This window comes from Scardinius erythrophthalmus, assembly GCF_964197995.2.
Source record: "Scardinius erythrophthalmus genome assembly, chromosome: 18".
Classification (NCBI taxonomy): domain Eukaryota; kingdom Metazoa; phylum Chordata; class Actinopteri; order Cypriniformes; family Leuciscidae; genus Scardinius; species Scardinius erythrophthalmus.
The window spans coordinates 4,547,099-4,570,992 of record NC_138238.1 but is presented as its reverse complement, the minus strand read 5'-3'; the positions used below and the strand labels follow the sequence as shown (position 1 = coordinate 4,570,992).

The 23,894-nt window shown below is 35.5% G+C and overlaps 1 protein-coding gene and 1 long non-coding RNA gene across 2 annotated transcripts; both read right to left on the bottom strand.

The window, feature by feature from the left end:
- Positions 1-293: 293 nt before the first annotated feature.
- Positions 294-1,603, bottom strand: LOC308706840 (sushi, nidogen and EGF-like domain-containing protein 1; the record flags this gene model as incomplete). Its single annotated transcript, XM_081392706.1, has 6 exons — positions 294-374; positions 460-542; positions 676-826; positions 919-1,014; positions 1,254-1,458; positions 1,578-1,603. The coding sequence occupies 6 exons, from the start codon at positions 1,601-1,603 to the stop codon at positions 294-296; spliced, it is 642 nt and encodes a 213-aa protein (XP_081248832.1).
- Positions 1,604-1,656: 53 nt separating this feature from the next.
- Positions 1,657-2,704, bottom strand: LOC308706711. Its single transcript, XR_014032076.1, has 3 exons — positions 2,629-2,704; positions 2,393-2,440; positions 1,657-1,775 (listed from the first exon to the last, which is right to left on the bottom strand). It is a non-coding gene; the product is annotated as an uncharacterized lncRNA (long non-coding RNA).
- Positions 2,705-23,894: the final 21,190 nt, after the last annotated feature.

Here is a 23,894-nt window from a genome sequence, read left to right as displayed (position 1 = left end):
AAGATTTAAATCAAAAGATTGTTGTTGTTTTTTCTTTTAAAATGGATATCATCAAATCGGTGAACTCTCCTGAGCATACAAGGAAATCTTGGGTGGATGTCAGTATGTTATACAACTTTTTTGTTTAAATTTCAGTCTGTTCTTCACACAAAGCTACCGTAAAACAAAGTTTATTGTGTTTTATGTCACTTTTAAAACTTTAATCATTCAAATAAAATCACAATAATGTAAGCCAGGGATCTGTACGGTCTTCTCGTGGACTGATTTATTTATTTTCCTGAAGGAGACTGAATTTACGGCTTTATCTTTTGCAGTTTTCTTAACTTCAGCTCTATGTTGCTTGGCAGACCGTAATTGACCAGCACCTGTTTTATCTGAAACAAAGATGGAGAGACAGATCAAACTAGATATTATCTATTACCGTATTTTGCATAAATATTTGTAGTAAGTGAGACATACTTGCTGTAAAACAATCTCAATGTTTCCACTCTGTGTAAGATCTGAAAATAAGGAAAGTTTCACTTGAAGTCCAATGACGTTGTCTAAAGGGAAACACACACACAAACATCTGTTGTCATTAATCATACAAAAACATTACATGGGGTTATATGTTATTTATCAAAACTAAAACAAAATCTATTTATTATCTATTTCTAGAAAGACAAGACTTCTTACTTTTAGAGGTGTTGCGTCCACTGTCCACCCTGAAGGCCCATCGACCGGGAACATGGACATTACTGGAGTTCTTGAGGTTTGAGATGAAGCTCCCATTGTTTGATCCAGGAATCACAAAGAAGTCAGTGGAGTTTATGGTGTCAAAACCAGCCTGAAAGTATGTAAAAATCATTAATCATATAAATAGTATACACTAGTGAATAGTAACATATTGCTCTGATACAGAAAACAATTTTGTTTTACCTCCACCAGAAGTCCTGTTACAGCAATGTCTCCATAATTCATCAGAATAAATGAAAAACTACTGCCTGATATTAAAACAACTTGAAACGAAGTTTCCTGAGAAGATTAAAAAAGATAATCACTTTAACCTGAGCATTCACATCTTTTACATATACAAAATTACATTTTTGTATTATTGAATATTATTTTTATGAACATTACTGACTGATCTCATTGTTATTTTTACCGTCTTAATTTATTATAATTTTCTCTGTCACTGTCTAAAGTTTTCAGAAATTTTATTGAATTGTGGATAAACCGAAAACATTCACATTTCAGAAGTACATCAACCTTACTGTGTTAGAGATGGGATAGTAAGCGACTTTATCCCAAGTTGCAACAAAGACCCAAGAAGCGCTGAAGGTCAGATTTGGGAAATGACTGTTTATATCCTGAGTGGCGCGTGTGAGAACACTTCCGTTAGTGTACTCATGATATGAAACCACACCTCTCACATGGTTGTCAAGGTCGGTCCAGAGACCAGCAATTATATCTTGGCTTCTATTAGCAGGAAAGGAGTCGGGAACATATTGTGATGAAGGCTGGTTGAATGTGAGGTGTCCATTATTATTAACCTAAAACATGAGACATATTGTCAAAATCACAGTCACAGGTTTTACTGATAACAGATGAGTTTATAAAGCATTCACCATTCACATTTAAACTTAGAATTAAAATTCTTACATAAATCTGCCTGTATGTGCGGCCAAAGAACAGAAATGGACTCAACAGTGGAATAACTGAGGAGCTTCCATCATCAACAGCAGCGTTTATTGTGTCTCCTGATGCTGAGCCGAATGGGTAGAATATTTCTGGTGCTGTCAAGAGAATGAAGAGAAATAATTTCTGTTACCTGATGTTTACAGTTCACACTGATTTATGGGGCTCATGTTTGAATCTGGCTGATTAGTGGCGGGACGATGATGATGCCCTCTGGTGGATGACTCATGTGGGTATGACTTTAAAATATTTAACCACTACATAATTAATAGTCTCGCAATAGTCTATTAATAGTCTTTTTCCCTAATTTTTACAAGTACTGTAGCATACTGTAGATGAGCTCAAAGCTAGCAGACATGAACTAAAAGCCACACATCAACACATACTCAATTGCACATTGTTTTAAATATATGCATAAACTAATCATACAAACACATTACATGAGGTTATATGAAAAAAAAAGACTTGTAAGACAAAATCTCATACATATCTCAATATCTACATACAAACATTTTTAAACTATATTTTAGTTTAACTATACAGTTAATATAATAAAGTCTATATTATAGCCATAAAAAACTAATATGTGGTAATGAACATGTGCTTCAGCATCTGCAAATTTCAAACACTGTTTTATCTACAGTCTGTACCTACAGACAAACACATACAGAATGATAGATTTTCACAATATACACAGCCACAGCATATACATTACCAGTGTTTGGAGTGACAGTAGCATTATTGGTGGTAATGTTTCTAACTTCTGCAAAAAATAAATAAAATTATGAATTTTAATGAATAAACAGATGAAAGTGAAATGAAAGTACAAAAGGCATGTTAATGTATTTACCTTCACAGCATTCCAAAAAAAACAGATGGTCTAACAAACTCATAGATGTAATACATTACAAAAATACATTCCTGTTTGAATGCAAATTATGTTTACTGTACCAGCGCAGTATGCCAGATGACAGGTAATTGGCCTCACAAACTCATAGACGTAGTAATTGCCAGGACAGGCTTTGACTTTAATGGGATTGGATCGGAACATGCAGCAGTCATTCAACCAGTTTCCACAGACGGCTCGAGTGACCACTCCATCCTTAACTGTTGGATGTCCTCCGTTCAGCCACAGAGGAGCATGAGTGCCACAACTAAACGTGGCAACACATGTGTCCGGCATCTGAGCGCTCTGACCCTGAATGAAGAGACGGTACCACCCGTTCCAGCTGACCGCAGTGTCACATAATAGGAGTTGATGATTGTTGGTGGCTCTCCATGAATCATTCAGCGCAGTGTAGCTAAAACAGGGGTCTGTGAAAACAATAAATTAAATTACTATTCATACTATACACTTGTGGCATGGGATCTACCTAAGAGTGGAGTAAAAAAAAAAAAAAGCTTTTGTTCGTTGTATGAGTTTTAAGTTGTACATAGGAAATTGTAGAGCATCTCTTCATTTAGAAAAGACAAAACAGTTGAACCACAAATTCCATCACAAATCCTACAAAGAAATAAATGAATATACGTAATTCTATTTTCCATTAATATATAATTTCTTTCAATGTAGGGCCTTTCTTACAACACAATTGACAACGTAGAGAGATGATGCACAGATGCAGGTAATTCACTCACAAGGATGTTTTATGGGGACATAGACCAAAGAAATGGAAGGCATTTTCTGCCAAATTTAAATAAATTAATTAAATGATTAAAATGAAAATTAAAACCAGATTAACAATTTCATTACAGAAAACAGTACGCAAAAAAATGTGACAAAATTCAGAATGAAATTAAATTATTTCATTTTCACAACATTATACCTGTCAAATTGAAAAATAAAATGCAATTGGTGATTTCACATTTCATTTCCACTAGTCTCGAGGCAAGACTGCCAATATTAAAATGAAAAGCCAAACGTGAAAAAGAAACTACAAATACAGTTTTTACAATGCTCTTTAGTAACGCTCACGCAATAATAGTGACACAATTCAAATACAAATGTAAATTTTCGTTTTCATTTTAATTCCCCTTTTATTTCACAGTTTTCATTTTCGTTTTCATTTTCAAAGACAACCTGCATGCAAATAATATGTTAATGAGTGGGTGTGGCTTATTCTAGTAACGGCGCTGAGACACGCCTTCTACAGCGTAGAGGCTTCGGCGTAGGTCCGACGCAGAAGTATGAAACAGGCTTAAGTCATCGTCCCGTGTGCATGAGTTGAATGTGTGAAACGAAATTATTTAAATGTGATTATATATGGCGAAATCTGTTAGTGAGCTTTTGCGGGAAGCTGCCGCAGCATTAGAACATGGAAACAACCAGCCTGAGTCTGACCATGTTAGTTATAGTGTTAGACTCAGACTAGACCATAATCGACGATGAGGTTCATTCATGTATTAGGCTGTTTTAGAAATTCAACCATTTGGGTGTACAGAAGTCTTAGTAACACAATTTCTGCAAGACATTAATACCCAATGGCTTTAACCGAGAACCTCGGCCAATGTTTCATACGCGTCGCGCCTAACAACGCCCTTCAGCCGTGACTTATTCAGATACAGTATCAGGACAGCCTGTATCTGTGCTCTGTTCATAGGCGTAATTTGCGGGTGGGACGGGAGGGACATGTCCCCACCACTTTTTGCTAAGGTCGATATTGTCCCCACCACTTTTGAAACATCTCGCGGCACGAATGTACCAATAGCCTACAAATAAATAAAACATCTCCAGTTAACTAGCAGAGCAGAGCATTCATTTAGTTCGTTTGTAAGAGGCGATCTACCGCTGAAATGTGTTGTTTTTGAAATCAAGTGATCAAAGTGCTCGATCGTTGCCGCTGCGATCAGTGGCGCTGATACTGTATTCTCTTGTGGCTCGCGCACAGTCTTCACTCGGACGCGCGCTTCAATCCGTTGTGGAGACTCTCTATTCGTTCCGGTGAAATTACCAAACAAAATGCATACAAACGTATGCTTGCCTGATATACAACCACTGATAAACATAATCGGTTTTAATAAGAAGAGGAAAAAAAAAACCTATACGAGTGTGGATTAGAACCCACAACCTCTGACACGCTTGGCAAAAATTCTACCACTGGACCATTTCAATATACACGTTTAGGTTATGGATTTACACACACCAACATATCAAACCTATATCAAACCTCATTAAACGACAAATTAAACCCATGCACTATTTCAATCGATTGCTGGACATCGTAATGTTATTGTACGATTTATGATTTTTATTTATGATTCATTTCCAGTAACAACTTCTGGATGAGATCGAGAAAACGATCAGACCACCTGCATTTACAGTAGGCTAGATATAGCATTTTCCTTCAGGTCAGTCCTGTATGTATTCATAATAAAAAATCTGTTTGAATGTCCTGTGTGATATCTTGTACTTTTAACAGTTAATAAGGGTTGTCCGTGCCTGTAGTCATGTCAGTTGTGTGCGTCTTTCTCCTCCGTGATCACAAGTTTGAGTCATTTCAAAAGTCTTCTCTGACTGACTCACTCATTAAGACAGTCTTTGTCTCCATCTAATGGAGAACTAATGTAACTTCTTCTGTTGCTTTATGGTCAGGGACTATTTTTTTTTCTCCAGCGGATGGAATTGGCTTTTAGTGATTCATTTTACTTCATGAAAGTTGCATAGATACATATGTTTCGGGATTAATATTTGTATTGCGTGGTAACCGTTTTATAAAAACAATAAGGTACTCTAGGCTAGTGCTGTATCATCTGAATAATTCACGGCTGAAGGGCGTTGTTAGGCGCGACGCGTATGAAACATTGGCCGAGGTTCTCGGTTAAAGCCATTGGGTATTAATGTCTGGCTATAATTGTTGTAGAAATTGTGTTACGAAGACTTCTGTACACCCAAATAGTTGAATTTCCAAAACAGCCTAATACATGAATGAACCTCATCGTCGATTATGGTCTAGTCTGAGTCTGTCTAACACTATAACTAACATGGTCAGGCTGGTTGTCTCCATGTTCTAATGCTGCGGCAGCTTCCCGCAAAAGCTCACTAACAGATTTCGCCATATCTCGTCGTCTCGATTACAATATAATCACATTTAAATAATTTTGTTTCACACATTCAACTCATGCACACGGGACGATGACTTAGCTTTACAGAAGGCGTGTCTCAGCGCCGTTACTAGAATAAGCCACACCCACTCATTAACATATAATTTGCATGCAGGTTGTCTTTGAAAATGAAAACGAAAATGAAAACTGTGAGATAAAAGAGGAATTAAAATGAAAACGAAAATTTACATTTGTATTTGAATTGTGTCACTATTATTGCGTGAGCGTTACTAAAGAGCATTGTAAAAACTGTATTTGTAGTTTCTTTTTCACGTTTGGCTTTTCATTTTAATATTGGCAGTCTTGCCTTGAGACTGTAGTGGAAATGAAATGTGAAATCACCAATTGCATTTTATTTTTCAATTTGACAGGTATAATGCTGTGAAAAAGAAATCATTTAATTTCATTCTCAATTTTGTCACATTTTTTTGCGTACTGTTTTCTGTAATGAAATTGTTAATCTGGTTTTAATTTTCATTTTAATCATTTAATTTATTTATTTAAATTTGGCAGAAAATGCCTTCCATACTAAGATGTGGGGACCAAAATTATATCATGAACCTCTCTAATTGATACTTTGTGCATTAGAATGATATTATTTATGATATAATATAAAGTATCAAATTGATACTTTAGAATTATATTATCATTCTAAAGAGCATATATGATTATATTTTTGGTCCTTTTTCTGGGAAGAGATTGTATAAATTGAATTGGTTTATCTGCTAAAAGTTTATTTTTCCCCCATAATTTTTACAAGTATAGCATAGATGAGCTATGCATATGCTTAAACTAATCATACAAACACATCATATGAGGTTATGCGAAATGTATCAAAACACTGGCTTGTCAGACAAAATATTTTTTATCTACATAGAGAAATTCTGGCAGTTTTTTAAAAACTATACTTTAGTCTCGTCTTTTTTGTCAACAATATTGCATATTGATATAGACAGCATTTAAAGATGTCTGTGTCACGATCTCGTCTTAGTAATAGAAGAAAAGGTGTGTTAAGATTGTGTACAGTTACATTTCTTACAATTCATTCAAACAACAAATGGAGATAATACAGTAAAATTACAAATTAATATATGTTAATAAACATGTGATTCAGCATGTGCAAATTTCAAACACTATATCTACTGTTTTATCTACAGTCTGTACCTACAGACACAAACACATACAGAATGATAGATTTTCACAATACATCCCATCAAAACTTCAGCAGTCAGTAGAAGCCATTACCTTCCAAAGTTGTGTTTGGAGTGACAGTAGGATTATTGATGATTATGTTCCTAACTTCTGCAAAAAAAGGAAAGAATTGTAAATAATTAACAGATACAAATATAAAGTACAAAAGGCACATGTTAATATACTCTGCACAGTATGTCAAAAGCAGATATATGGTCTAACAAACTCGTACAAAAAATAATTCCTGGATGAATGCAAATTAAATTTACTGTACCTGCACAGTATGCTGAATGACAGCTAACTGGGCTCACAAACTCATAGACGTAGTAATTGCCAGGACAGGCTTTGACTTTAATGGGATTGGATTGGAAATAGCAGCAGTTATTGCTCCAGTGACCACAGACAGTTCGAGTGACCACTCCATCCTTAACTTTTGGATGTCCTCCGTTCAGCCACAGTGGAGCAGCAGTGCCACAACTATACTCATCAACACATGTGTCCGGCATCTGAACGCTCTGACCCTGAATGAAGAGACGGTACCAGCCGTTCCAGCTGACCTCAGTGTCACACATTAGTTGAGAGGAAAATAGATTGTTGGTGGCTCTCCATGAATCATTCAGCGCAGTGTAGCTATAGCAGGGGTCTGTGAAAATAAAATAACAATTTGAAAATGAAATTACTATTCATACTATACACTTGTGGCATGGGATCTACCTAAGAATAGAGTTATACAAGCTTTTCTTCCTTACACGAGTTAAGCAAATTGTAGAGTGTGGGATTACAAATTTAAGAATCTTTTTAAAATCTGCTGATCTTATGTCCTTACATACCAACATGAAAAACTAAATTAGAGTACATTGAATTTAGCATGAATAAAGCTTGGAAGCTTTTTTAATAGAACTCTGTATTAGTCTGAAAGAAAAAGTCATGTACACCTAGGATGGGTTCAGGGTGAGTAAATCATGTGCTAATTTTTCTTTTTTGGGTGAACTAACCCTTTAAGGACATACATCATTCTTATGAAAATACCTGAGATAGCTTGATGAACACAGATATATTATCGCTATCATGTGTTTGTCTTCATGTTTTATCAGTCAAAACGCCTCTATCTGCATGTTATTATATCCATATAAGGCATTTCCTGAAACGTCATAAGTTAAATACTTCTATGAATCTCACTTGTGGACTTTCTGCACGAGGTATGAATAGAAAAATAATACTAAAGTAATTTGTAACGTAGTTACTTGTTGAGTAGTTTTTATGCAAACTACTTATTTACTCTACTTGAGTCATATTATATTTCAGTACTTCTTCTTGTACTCAAGTAAATTATTACTTTAGCCATACTTTTACTTAAGTACAATTTTTTTGTACTCTTTCCACCACTGTACAACGTTTTTTTTTTTTGTGGACAAAAGCACTTAAGCTGAAAGGTTAAAAGTTATGTTACAGTTGAACATATACAGGTATAGTGGTACAGTAATGTTATGTGTACTAGAAATGTTATGTGGACTTAAAGTATAGAGTGGTACACTAATGTTATGTGTACTAGAAATGTTACATGGATGTGTATGATGTTATGTGGACAAGAGCACTTAATACTGACAAGTCATAATTGTAATAAAATTACCTTTACGCACCTAATAGGTGGGCTTTTTACCCTTAACTGATAATATTTTTAAAACCAATTTCACTCTAAGCAAATAAAATACAATGTTCATGCCATGGTATATTTGATGTACTGTTTGAATATGGTGCCAATTTTGTTGTTACCACCAAACATTTTACATATTCTTGAAGATTTCTGTAGGTCTCGTCTCGAACCTCCCTGGTCTCGGGAGGGGGTGGGCGGGGTTCACTTCAAAACCCTCGATGTCCACAAGCACTCACTCGGCGATGGATGGCTTGGCCGGCTCACACACCTGGTCAGGCGCGCGCTGCTGGGGCTGCGTGGCGATGTGGTCCTCGGTCGCTCTTGTTGGCGCGGGCTCATTCATTGGGGCGGTCTCTGTCACGCTACCTGCGATGGGCTCAGGTTGTCGATCCTCGCCATCCTGGTGGTTCTGGCTGGGCACTGGGTGGGGAGTGGGGCTGGCTGCATCCTCGACAGTGAACGCAGATCCGCAGGACGCCAGCACCCGCTCCCAGAGCCTGCAGCTACAGTCCCGCACCCAGAGTCCCGCATTCTCAGACCCCTCGTTTTTCGCCTCCTATCAAATTTAATTTTATTTAGCGAATCATACTCATTCGATTTCATTTTTAATCAAACTACTTTATAGCTCAGCGATACACCAACATATGAATAGTCCAACCATTAATCCAGTAATTATTTTACTTTATATAGGCTGATTTATGTAGACTATTTAAATTAGTTCTTATAAAACGTAAGTATTAAAATTACTTTCATTCATCTGCATGATCGGCATTCATCTTTTATTTTAGTGACGTCGAGGAATTTGACAGCGATTGCAAAAATAATGAAAAAAGAAGGAACATTATTATGGGGCGCCGTTTGTAAAGCGGCTCACACTGAAAATAACAGCAACATTTTGTCACATTTAGCTTCAAACAATGTTTAAAAAACTGGTATGAATTTTTGACGGTCACTTTTTATACCACATTTACAACAATATTTGTCAACTTAGAAATATTTTAAATAGTTAAATTTAAATATTAAATGTTACACCTAAATGTTAAATGTTAAATCTAAATGTTAAATCTAAATCTAAATGTTAAATCTAAATCTAAATGTTAAATCTAAATCTAAATGTTAAATCTAAATATTAAATCTAAATCTAAATGTTAAATCTAAATATTAAATCTAAATCTAAATGTTAAATCTAAATATTAAATCTAAATCTAAATGTTAAATCTAAATCTTAATGTTAAATCTAAATATTAAATCTAAATGTTAAATCTAAATGTTAAATCTAAATCTAAATGTTAAATCTAAATGTTAAATCTAAATGTTAAATCTAAATCTAAATGTTAAATCTAAATGTTAAATCTAAATCTAAATGTTAAATCTAAATGTTAAATCTAAATCTAAATCTAAATGTTGAATCTAAATGTTTCAGGTGAAACTAAATATTTAACAAATATGCAAATTCAAAATGGCGGTAATCGGATTTAGATTCAACATTTAGATTTAGATTTAACATTTAGATTTAGATTTAACATTTAGATTTAACATTTAGATTTAGATTTAACATTTAGATTTAGATTTAACATTTAGATTTAACATTTAGATTTAGATTTGACATTTAGATTTAACATTTAGATATAGATTCAACATTTAGATTTAACATTTAGATTTAGATTTAACATTTAGATTTAGATTTAACATTTAGATTTAACATTTAGATTTAGATTTAACATTTAGATTTAACATTTAGATTTAGATTTAATATTTAGATTTAGCATTTAGATTTAGATTTAACATTTAGATTTAGATTTAACATTTAGATTTAGATTTAATATTTAGATTTAGATTTAACATTTAGATTTAACATTTAGATTTAGATTTAACATTTAGATTTAGATTTAACATTTAGATTTAACATTTAGATTTAACATTTATATTTAATATTTAGATTTATATTTAATATTTAGATTTAACATTTAGATTTAACATTTAGATTTAACATTTAGATTTAGATTTAACATTTAGATTTAGATTTAGCATTTAGATTTAACATTTAACATTTAACATTTAGGTGTAACATTTAATATTAAGATTTAAAATATCTCTACGTTGACAAATATTGTTGTAAATGTGCTAAAAAGTGACCGTCAAAAATTCATACCAGTTTTTTAAACATTGTTTGAAGCTAAATGTGACAAAATGTTGCTGTTATTTTCAGCGTGAGCCGCTTTACAAACGGCACCCCATACATATTCGCCTACCAGAAAGTAATTATTTTACCTTATGCATTTACATTAGCCTACATTTTACATTTATTCATTTAGCAGACGCTTTTATCCAAAGCGACTTATGAGGAGTTTTTTTAATGCAATTGAAGACAAAGTGAAGTCACTAACACAATTCTTTCTTCCTTTTTTCTTTGCTTTGTCCTGTTTACAGCAAGATGATGTTTAGGTGATCGTTAAATAAAGTACAGAATTGTTTATTATTGGTGTTTTGTCTGTTCTTATTTGAGTTTTGCTTCGCATTCAAAATATATTTTTGTAATGTTAGCATGGTATAATGTTAATTAGACCATTATAGGTTGAACTGAAAGAAAAATTTAAATTTGAATAAATAAATAAAAAACATTGTAGCAATATAATATCACATAATATTACACCCATGCTCAAAAAATAACTACTGAGAACACGTTTTTTTGGCACATGCATTAAGCAGGGAAAGCAAATATTTATTTGGATAACTTTAAATAAAACGAGACCGTAATATTGCATCCTATTGTTTTCAATGGCATTTGGATAAGGGTGTTATACGATCTTTCCGACAGCAGGAGGCGCTGTCTCGAAAAACGAGGGGTCTGAGAATGCGGGACTCTGGGTGCGGGACTGTAGCTGCAGGCTCCGAGTCTGCAGCTTCATAATGTTGCTGCTCAAGGCACATGAGTTTAACTACCGGAAAGTCCATGGTGCAAGCAGGGGTGAAAATGGAACAAAAACACTGAACATGAAAAATGAAAAAGAACATTTTTTACAAACGCGTTTACTTGTTAGGTCCGGTATTCTGTCACGGGTGATTGCTGGCAGACAGATGAGGAAGACGGATACAATTAAGTTAAAAAGGTTAACCCTTTCACGCATAGTGGTCACTACAGTGGACAGCTATTAAAAAAGCATTTTCTTGAATTTGCACGGGTTTTGATGGCAAAGTTGCACATCAGCCTCTTCATTGGACCCTGGTGCATCATCCTATACATTGCAACCAAGTGACAAGCTGTTGTGTTTCGATTTTTTCCCCCTCCAAACCAAGATGGCCAAGGGTCAGTCAGACATGCCAAGTTGCTCCGGAATATCCACCCATTCCTTCTATCCTAGAAGATTCTTGTATAGGTAAAAAAAAATATTGCAGCATCAAGCAATATCTAATGAGTCATATCACAGTAAAATTTTCCAAGTTTTGATTTTAGATTAAGAGAAAACTATGATTAATCACATGCCCACTGTAGTGGACGTCATGCATCAATTTCTATATTTCAGCTACAATTCATAATTATAATGTGAATATTGTTTTTGAATATTGTTTTGTTTAAAAACTTAATCTGCAATGACTTTTTTACTGTAAATAAATGTATTTGTATTATTAGAATGTAATTTTCATTGACATCGGAAAAAAAGTCATGTGATTACATAATGTATAACACTTGTAATGTATTAATTTACTTGTTAGATCAAAAAGTAATCTGATTACGTAATGCATGTTACTTGTAATGCGTTTCCTTACTCATAACATCAAAAATTAATCTGATTAAGTAATGCGCATTATTGTAATGCGTTTCTTTACTCATAACATCAAAAAGTAATCTTATTACGTAATGCGATACTTGTAGTGTGTTTCTTTACTCATAACATCAAAAAGTAATCTGATTATGTAATGCATGTTACTTGTAATGCGTTTCCTTACTCATAAAATCAAAAAGTAATCTTATTACGTAATGCGTTACTTGTAGTGCGTTTCTTTACTCATAACATCAAAAAGTAATCTTATTACGTAATGCATTACTTGTCGTGCGTTTCTTTACTCATAAGATCAAAAAGTAATCTGATTATGTAATGCATGTTACTTGTAATGCGTTTCCTTACTCATAACAAGAAAAAATAATCTGATTATGTAATGCATGTTACTTTTAATGCGTTTCTTTACTCGTTACATCAAAAAGTAATCTGATTAGGTAATGCACATTACTTGTAGTTAATTACTTGTTAGATCAAAAAGTAATCTGATTAGGTAATGCATGTTACTTGTAACACATTACTTTACTTGTAACATTAAAAAAGTAATCTGAATGCGTTATGCATGTTACTTGTAATGCGTTTCCCCCAACACTGATAATTTCAGATGAGATTGAAAAGTATCGCTAGGTTTTCTCAGAGGAGGGCTATGATAGAAATGTGCATGTCCATCTTGAACATAATCAGAATTATCAGCTAATAAGGGTAAATCTCCATACTCTGGTGCACTGGAGGGAGCATCTGAGTGGTTTCTACAGTTGTACCTTGACAGACTGTAGAAAATTCTGATGGAATCACATCCTTATGTTCTGATATCAAAGATACGCGAAGTGCAACTTGTATGAAGTTTGTATGAAGCCTTTGCAATATTTCGCATTTATATTTTTTGTATATATTTTATAGTTTTCACATAATTTGATATAATTGTATTGATTAGTTTGTTAAATTCACATACTTTATGTTTGATTGTCTTATATTTAAAGGAGAACTCGGCAACTCTAGCGAACTCTAGTCACTTATTCGCTGATTTTCCTTTTTGTTGTCGCATGTTTTCCCCACGAGCTCCCCCTACAGCTGTGGGGGGGGGGGGGGGGCGTATATTTCACAACACAGCCGTAAAAAACTCACTTGCGGCGGCCTCCTCCCCCTCTCTACCGCTGCTCATGTGCGTTTGTTTTGATCGGAGCAAGCCAGCTGTATCGTGTGGAGCTATGTCTGACCATAGACATCTGTGTCTGACTACCGAGGTGGGTAATCTGGTAATACATCATACATGCGTGTGTGTTTATGTCGAATTGCCGTCAAGCAATTCGTGTTTCGCGCTCGTTCTCGTTTCTCACGAGACTTCCTATTTCTATCTTGCCGGGACGGTAGTCCCCAAGTTGCAAGGTTGGTTTTCCGCCTGGGGACGCTGGGGGGAGCGGGGAAAGTCACCAATATCACCAGAACAGGTTGTTTAACCATCCAAATGATTTCTAGACAGTTTTATTAAGTTAAAAAAGTTACCAAGTTCTCCTTTAATACAGTATATCTTCAGTTTAAACCTTAACCGCATGCTGTCCACTCAAGTGGACATCTGAAAATCTCTTTGAAAAATTTGTAAAAAAATAAAATAAAAATCAATTCTTGTTTTTCATGCCCTAAAGAGCAATAAAAACACATAGGAAAAAAAATCCTGACTGAGGTTATCATAATTCATGCATGAAAGGGTTCATTTACAATAGTTCCAACAGAATGGCAAACAGAGAGCAACACACACACTTAACAGACGATAACGGACACTGAACTGAAACAGAACTGAACATACAGGTGTTAATGATGGTGACTCAAGTGTTTCACCTGATTAAAAGATAAAAAGATGGCGCCTTGTTACCTGTCTGCACGCCGTCGCTCTGGCCGCTCAACGGCTCTTGTTTATATTTTATAACTGTATTTTATTACATTTATGGACTGTTCTCGTATAGTATACAATCATTATACTTTGCTCAGTATTCGGACAACGGTCATGGAACAAAGTATGCGGGACTCTGGACGAGAATGGTATACTACTCCACAATCTATGTCTGTTATGCTGGCAAATACGTGGCGCTTGGTTGGGCGTCATAGAACATGTAACACAATAACACAATAACCATAATGAGTTGTTCATTATAAATGTGGGATTATGAATTATATTGAAAACGTCGTACATAGAAAACATGCCGTAATGTACTCTGAGTGTAAAGCCTGTTTTATACTTCTGTGTCGAACTGCCGCCGTAGCTACGTCGTAGGCTGTGTGTAGCGCGCGTACCCTACGGCGTACCCTGACGTGCACCTCTCCAAAAATGTAACAACGCGTCAATTCTACGCGGACACAAGCGCGGTGATTGGTCTGCCAGAACCCCTCCCTCTGGGTTTCACATGCTCCCTAGGTGCGCGTCAACGCGGACTAGTGATGCGCGGGTCGACTCATAACCCGCGGGTCCCGCGGGTAGCCCGCGGGTCGGGTTGGGGCGAGTAAAGAAATTGTCACTTTATTTGCGGGGCGGGTTGGGGCGGGTCATTAAAAACAAAACAAAATAAAAATCCATATATGTTGCATGCAATGTCCAGCCTATATGAAATATTTGGGAATATAAATCTAATCAGGTTCTAGGTTCTTTGATAAGGCCATAGCAATGCAACTTGCTTGATTTCCCCAAACCTTTGGCGTCACGTGACACAGCTCGCGCAAAGCAGCTCGCGCCGCCAGCCACAACAACAAAGACGGAGAAATAAATGTGAAGATGGAAGATGAGGTGCGGGAGAAATTGAGGTCGGGATTTTACATAATTAAAAGAAAAAAAGGTGAATGATGAAATAGATGAATACAAACGCTGCTTTGTAAATATTGAAAATGTTTAAATCATTATCTTATGAATATGACCTGATTTATGGTTCATATTCAGAATCGTCTGTTATTGCCAGTTTACATGGCGATGTTTCCAAGCACTTTCAGGCTGAAATAAAGGCTGTTTTCATTTACATTACAATGCCTAGTAGGCTATGTCTATTTAATGGTCGCGGGTGCGGGGCGGGGCGGGTTGTAAAAATAGATACAGTGGTGCGGGGCGGGCTGGGGCGGGCCAAATAATATCATAAAAGCGGGACCCGCGGGTTGGAAAAAAAGCCGACCCGCGCATCACTAACGCGGACAACGACACAGAAGTATAAATTAAAACCAACACGTTGCCTACGGCGTTTAGGCTTCGGCATAGGTCCGACGCAGAAGTATGAGGCCTTAAAAATAGCCGCATTCATCGTGAAGCGTGCAAGCGATTTGCAAAGATTAATATAAATATTAATATAAAGGTTAATAAAACGTTAAACTCACTCTTCTGGAGGTGCAGCAGGAACACGAATAGTTGGTACCGATCCTTTTTTCAGGAGCAGCTTCTTAGCAAAACCTTTACTGAGGCTTTACTGACCCTCATTTGTAAAGCAGTCTGGTGTGTGAAATAAATCACGCAAACATGAAAGCATTGACATTGATCGTGGGGAATATTCCCTTCGAAAACAAACTCAGCCACTGCGTCTTCAGTGGTTCGGATTTAGGAACATCAACATGACTGCTGTGTTTGTTATTACACCCAAGAACAGAACACCACAATCACTTAGACGCCATTCTGCTCATAGACAGTGCTCCAGTGAGTATCAACAATGACCAGAGGCGGCCTTACCTATGTTTCACCCGTTTCAATTGAAAGAGGCCCCGCCCTCCAATGGGGGCCCCCAACAGACCAGCAAAATCCCATTCATTTTCTCCGTAGGATATTGATTTTCAGCCATTATGTCTAAACCATCCAAGGTATTGACCACGAGCTACGAGGTTGTGAAACTAAAGTTTCTGCTCCTATAAAAGCCAAGGTATAAAAATCAACCTTGTAATTTGCGATCTTCTGGAGAAATACTACACTACCCACAATTCTATGCAAAACACTGGCGTCTCTGAATGGTCGAACTTGAGTCGTGCCCCGGTTACCATGGCGACGTTTACCGCCCGCGAACGGTGATCTGAAGCACTTTCAGTACACTTCCGGCTTCTGAACTGGTTGCAGTTCCACTCTGATTCCATATGAGGGCGCTCACAGGATGAGTGCAGAATGAATGGAGGTCAATGGCAGTATACCCCTCAAAATCCACTTTTCTCAGGATATAATTCTTTGTCTAGTAATTTGAACGTTGTATTCGAAAGGAGATGCAAAGAAATTACACATTGCTGGGTGTTAGATTTTTTAGAGTCACGTATTTGCTTTAAAAGGTCTTTCAAAATGTCAATGACGCCAGAATGCTGACGTCATTAGCCGAATGCTAGCGTGTTATGGGCAACAACAACTCAACCTGTAAGTAATCAAAACGACATAAGTACTCGTTCATTCAACTTTCGACCTAAAACCCATGTTGAACTTGCAAAACCTACAATCAGATCTGAGATTTCTCAACGGCAATCGGGTGAAAGAGACAAATTTAGCCGTCTAGCCCCATTGACTCCCATTCATTTTGCACTCATGGCAATCGCCCCCAGTGGAACTCTGGTGGTACTACAACCAAAATTCGGTACAATAGGACTTAATAGGGAGTGGGCAGGCTCTCCGTAGACGGGCTCTGTCTGAAGTAAATAAATACTGGTAGTTTATGTGTTTTACTTTGTCTTTTTTTAAGGTTAAAACGTTTTTTTGAGCAGGAAAATTATTTGAATAGGAAATGAAACGTACATGCCAGTGGTGTTGAAAAACGAAAGATATAACCAACAAATTCATAAACCGTGCCCACGCTTTCCGTTCCCACGGGTTTGTAAACTGTAGGTTAGCCTACTCACGGATTTGTGGCTCGCCTTCATTTTAGAAGAACACCAGGAGGTACGTTGTTAACGAATCTTATTGTATATAGTTTAATTGTGTATTAAGTGGAATAGCCTACATAAAATTGTCTTAACTGCGTCTGCATGCTTAAAGTGATTCTCAATTGAATGACGTGCATCAAAATTTGTGATAATCTTAGCACTTAAAAAATCTAAATAAAATAATCTTAGCACTTTAGTATTATTGTCTAACCTGTATTATGACTGATATTTGACAAAATGCTTTGTTCCTTTTTTGTTAGTTTTGGACAAAAGCGTCTTCTCAATATATAAAATGTAATAATTATTATTATTAGTATTATTTGAGTTTATAACTATAAATGAGTTCACTTAAGACACTTAAGAAAAATTATTAAGAATTTATGAACGCTTTATTTTTAAGCAAAAAGTATGCAAAAAAAAATTGGTCTATTTTATCCAAACCTGTAAAAGGTTAGGTTATAGCCTATAAAAATAAAGCAATTGCCAATGGCATTAAAAAAAAAAAAAAAAAAAAAAAAAAAAAAAAAAAACTGAAGGCACAGAGCGCGGATTAGAAACTCGTGGGTACGGTTTATTACAGTTTTTCTCGATTGCTTAAACACATTTCTTGAAACTATGCCTCAAATTCTCAAAACTATAAACACAAATCCATAACGTCTCACCCAATTCCCCAAACATCCTATTTTCAGGTCAAATTGAAGCTCTACACTCAAAACCATTCACTCTTGCTGAAAAAACAAACTTTACCTCAAACAGGACACACAAGCCCTCAAAATCACACACACTACAACATAGTCTAAGACACTGGTGCAATAAATTCAAAACAACATTTCCAAAACTGGTAAGTTATGTTGCTTGTGGTTTCCCCCATCACAAACCTTTTCACATGATGAACACAAAAGACACAGCCAGTGGATACATTGGCACATTTATTTTTCATACACAGAAAACACACACACACACAAAACCTTTTTTTTCTGTTTTACTCTTTTTTTTTTTTTACTCTCTCCTCTATTTTTTTTTATATATATATTTACTTACAGTAAGATGTGTGTGACCAACATATGACAGTAAAAGAGCACACACAAACCATATTCTAATATGGAATTCGAATTGTATTGGAATGGTAAAGAGTGTTGGGACGTAACAGGAGGGCCTCCACTCAAGGATACAATATGATGGACACGTCTAAGAATGTTCCACATATACTTGAAATACCATCATTTGCCTAAAAAGATAACATTCTGGGAGTCAAGACTATAAAGGAGAAAGGATGCCCTCTCTTCACTGTCACACTCTGCAGCCACTCTGTCTGACTGTATGACTGCTGGCCTTTTCTTGCAAGAAAATACACCTCATCAGAGACTATTGGAAATGTTTGTCTCTTATTCAGTGATAGAATTGTGTTTGCCACCACACCTCCCTGAAGGTTCTCGAGGCGACGGTAAAGCAACTCAAATTTGGCCTTACTCGTAGCCCAGCCTCCCTCATAGTCATACCATTGACAAAGACATGGGCAACTAGAGAGGCTTGAATTTCATCTGAGACTGCTTGTCTTCTTGCCCTTGCCCTTTCTGGATCCATTGTTCCAAAACTCAAACTGATTTGGGCCCTTTTATCTATCTATTGAATGATCTGATTGATGTGTGTTCAATTTTGACTCTTAGTGTTTCCACCTGGATAATTGTGTGCTGAAGCTGAAGCTGTGCTGACTTGAGTGAACAATATTGAATGCTAGTGCTTTCTAAATGACAACATGGTCTAGGCAATGAGAAATGAAGGGATTTGTGTGTAGAGTTTTGCAGTGACAGTTCAACAAATCTGACTCATGTGTCAAAACAGGGAATAGTGTTTATAGTTTAGTGAAATGGGTGTGCTTTTTGATGGCGTTATGGTTTTGAAATTTTAGTTCAAAAGCCTGGTTATAGTGTTTAAGCAATTGAGAAAAACTGTAATCCGTGGGCACGATTTGTTAAACCAAGGGAACAGTTTGAGAATTCGTGAGTACGGACGGATTGCGAAACCGTCGCCACAGATTTATTAATTATTTTTTTCTCCCACAGGTGACTTCCCGGGCTCCGTAATAATTCAAGTTGAGGGGATGTTTGAGCTGGGGTTTTTTAAGTCAGCCCAGAGAGCTGAAAATATACTGCGCAAATCAATGAAGTAGTGAAGTTGCCCTGCGTGAAAGGGCAAGGCTTATTCCAACGTAAAACGCTGTATAATTGTATATAGTTTTAATCAAATAAGGTTGGATTATTTCTATGTTGAGCTGCCTGTTCATGAAGCTGAAAGTGCACGTAATAAAATAATATACCATTGATGCAAACCAACAGGAATCCTTGCTTTTTCTGCTCTATTATGTTTATGTTTTATGTGGGTAGGGACCCATATTAGTTATTGAAACGGGCCCCCAGATGCTTAAGGCCGCCCCTGACAATGACGCGTGGACTATGATGACAGACAGCACGCTCAAGAGCGAGGGCGGGGCTGTGTTGAAACGCTGCTGTCAATCACAAATCGTGGGAGGGGCGTCTGAACGTGTGACGTCACTAGGTCGAACGGCTTGATTTTAGAGATTGGAAAACATATAAGGAGATAAAAAAAAAACACTGGATGGATTTTTATCATTGTATGATGGTTGTGTACAGGCACTGCCAACACACATTTCAGTACAATCACCTTGTAAAAGTGCATGTACCATTATACAACCCCTTTAAAAATATGTGGACATGTCGATTAATCCCTGCTGAGAGTTACCAGAGTTTTGAGGTGCAGTCATTTTTGCTCTGCCGTCCTATATTAAGTGTTCTTGTATATAGACCTCCTAAATAGAATGCAGACTTTATACAGGAGTTTTCAGACTTTTTATCTGTAATTGTAACTTCTTTTGACAACATTGTACTTGGTGATTTTAACATTCATGTTTGCTGTCAATCGAAGCCTTTAGTCACAGAGTTTTTAAACATTATTGATTCATTTAACTTGGTGTACACAATGTGTAACTGGCCCTACTCATCAGCATGGTCACACTCTTGATTTGGTCATTTGCATGGGTATTTCTGTGTGTAATGTACAGATCTTAGATCATTATTTTTCTGAACATTAGCCTATTGTTTTTAATATTACCCTTTTATGTGGTCTCCCGGAAAAACAGCCTGTTGCTTATTACTCTCGTGCGATTACATCTAATACAGTCAGTGATTTTTCATCAGCATTTTATACTCATTCATTAATAATTGACACTATTGAATCTCCATCTGTTTAAGTGAGTCCAGAATAATTTATTAATCTGTTCAATGATGCTTGTTCTGATATCCTTGACCATATTGCCCCATACAAATTAAGGAGATATAAGACAAAAACCCAGCCATGGTTAAATGCAAATACTCTGTACTTAGATGGGAGTGTAGGAGAGCAGAACGGAAATGACAAAAAGATAAGCTTCAAATATCTTACAAGGTTCTAAGAGAGTGTCAATGCAAATATGAAAAAGCGGTGAAAACATCAAGAGCAGAACATTTTTCAGAGATAATTGCACAAAATGCTCACAGCCCACAGGTACTATTTAAAACTATAAATACTATTATTAAACCAAAAACCAAAATATTATTATTAAACCAAATACTTGTGACATGTTTTATTAAAAAAATTAAGGATATACGACTGTCGATTACACCATTTCAATCTAATATAGCCTCAATCTCAATCCCTATGTCTCAAAAGTTATCTCAATTTGAGCCAATTTCTCTCTAATTTATTATGGATGTTTTTGCACAACCCTACGTCCTTGTCTAATGATGTGCTTCCCCCCAAGCTGTTCGTCAAGCTCATAGATACTATTGGACCAAGTATTCTCTCTATTATTAATTGCAGTCTGACCAGTGGGTGTGTTCTTTAAAGTCTTAAGCACTTAAGTCTCTTCTTAAAAAACCTGGCCTAGATCCTACAGATCCAAATAATTTTCTGCCAATATCTATGCTACCATTCTTATCCAAAATATTAGAAAACTTATTAGTTTTTAGTCAGCTTACATAATTTTTTACAAAAAATTATGTTTTTGATAAATTTCAATCTGGTTTTAGATCAGGTCATAGCACAGAATCGGATAAATTTCAATCTGGTTTTAGATCAGGTCATAGCACAGAATCGGCTTTACTTAGGGTAGTTAATGACCTTTTAGTAAAGACTGACTCTAGTAGCAATTTTGCTTTGGTTTGGCAAGATCTTAGCTCAGCATTTGATACAATTGATCATGTAATCTTGATTGAACGTTTAAGACAGTATGTGGGTATCCAAGGAGCTGCTCTAAGCTGGTTTGCCTCTTATCTTCAAAATAGAACCTTTTCTGTTAAAATTGGAAACTTTTCCTCATCAATAGTTTCGATCACATGTGGGGTCCCTCAAGGTTCCATTCTGGGACCAGTGCTATTTTCATTGTATATGCTTCCTCTTGGTTCTGTTTTTAAGAAATATTTAAGAATTTCGTATCATTTTTATGCTGATGAGATCCAGATGTATCTGCCCATAAAGCCTGGAGATGATAAATCCGTTAATTCACTTTTTGAGTGTCTAAAAGATGTAAAATCTTAAATTAAAGTTTGATAGACAGATTTCAATTGTGAAATATCGCTAAACTTAAATCTTTCCTATCTTTTAATGATCTGTAGAAAGTAATTAATGCTTTTATTTCGTCGCGTCTGGCACCAAAATATGTTTCTGAACTTATACATTTTAGTTGCTCACAGAGATCTCTGAGATCCCAAAATCAGTTGCTCCATGAAATTCCTCAGTCACGCTTAAAAACTAAAGGAGATTGTGCTTTCTCAGTCGCTGCTCCTAAGTTGTGGAATGGGTTACCAATGTTTATCAGATCCTCTACTTCTGTAACCATGTTTAAAACTCATCTTAAGACATATTTGTTTGATGAGACCTTTGCTACTTTGTAAGGACCGTTAGGCTTTGATTTTATGTTTTTATCAGTATTTTTTTTTCTTTTCATTTTTATATTGTATTATTTATTTATTTGTATTTTACTGGGTTTTATCTAATCCGTATTATTAAATTGATAGGCTATTAAAATTATTATATATATTATATATGATATATTATATAATTTGCCACGCAATAATTTAATAGCGCATCACCACATAACGCGCTGTGAGAATAATAAAAGATTACATAGCCTACTGTAGAAGCTTACTCCTCCTCATTGAAAATTGTCAAAAACATTTGGTCGATTACAATGAATTATAGGCATATAATTGAAATTATTAACAGTCTATAGTATGTCCGAAGCTCCGAACACTGCAATAATTAGTCATCAATGAAAATTAAAAACAGCTTTATTTTAAAAAAAAAAAGTTAAAAATCATAGCTTCATCGGAATGGTCCGAGATTCGGTGACTTTGTTGGTACTTGGTATATGAACACCCAAAAAATTGGGGACAGGATTTGAATAGTCTAAGTGGTTGTAAAAAAAATAGTCACACTCAGGACCTTCGGGTCCAAATGGACCCGCCATAGGAAATGAATGGGAAATTGGCAAAAATGTGAAAATGCAGAGTTTTTTTTGTGCGTACAATCTACAAATCAGCCACGATCCAGAAAAAAAGCACACAACAGTGAAGGGGTTAATCTATAAAACATCAAGAGTGCAAAACAGCCACATCCACACACACACACACACACACACACACACACACACACACACACACACACACAAACACACTTTTATACACATACACACTAATAAATTCAGATTACAAAAATCTGTTTTGAATTTTTAAAAATCACAGCTTCATCGGAATGTTCCGAAACTTGGTGACTTTTATGGTATTAGGTATGTGAACACACAAAAAATATTGGGGTCATGATCCAAGCACGTCACACTTCTGCTCTTTGGTCAAAAATGACCCCCATAAGGAAATGAATGGGAAATTGTCAAAAATATGAAAACACAGAATTTTTTTGTGCATACAATCTACAAATCAGCCAGGATGCAGAAAAAAAGGACTCAACAGTGAAGGGGTGAATCTCTAAAACATCAAGAGTACAAAAAAAACACACACACACACACACACATTTTTTTTAATAAAAATAAAATAAAATAAAAAATATATAAAAAATGTCTATTATATTCAATGGGAAAAAATGGGTCATAATTATTGTATAAATATTAATTAAAATCATAAAATTATCTCAAAACACCAAAAAAGAAAAGAAAAAATATTATAAAAAACAAGTAAAAAAAAAATGATTTTTTATATATATGGGTGATTCTCCAACTACAGGCACTTTTGTTGTCCCTGGCCTTTTTTTGTAAATAAATAAACAAACAAGTGCACAAATAAACTGTCATTATGAAGTTCATGCTCCAACATCATAGTAACCACCAAATCTTGCCCCTTTTTTCTTTTAAAAATGCTTTTGCATGGCTGTTTATTAGCAGATTTTGCAGTTTTATGCTTGTCCCCAACCCAGACTGGCCCTCTTTGAATGTTAGAAAATTCTATTAAAGGATCGATTTAAAAATATTTTTTAACATGTTTGTCTTAAGGACAAATAAAATAATATCATACCATCGAAATTCCATATGTATATCATAATTTTAAACTATTTTTGGAATGAAATAC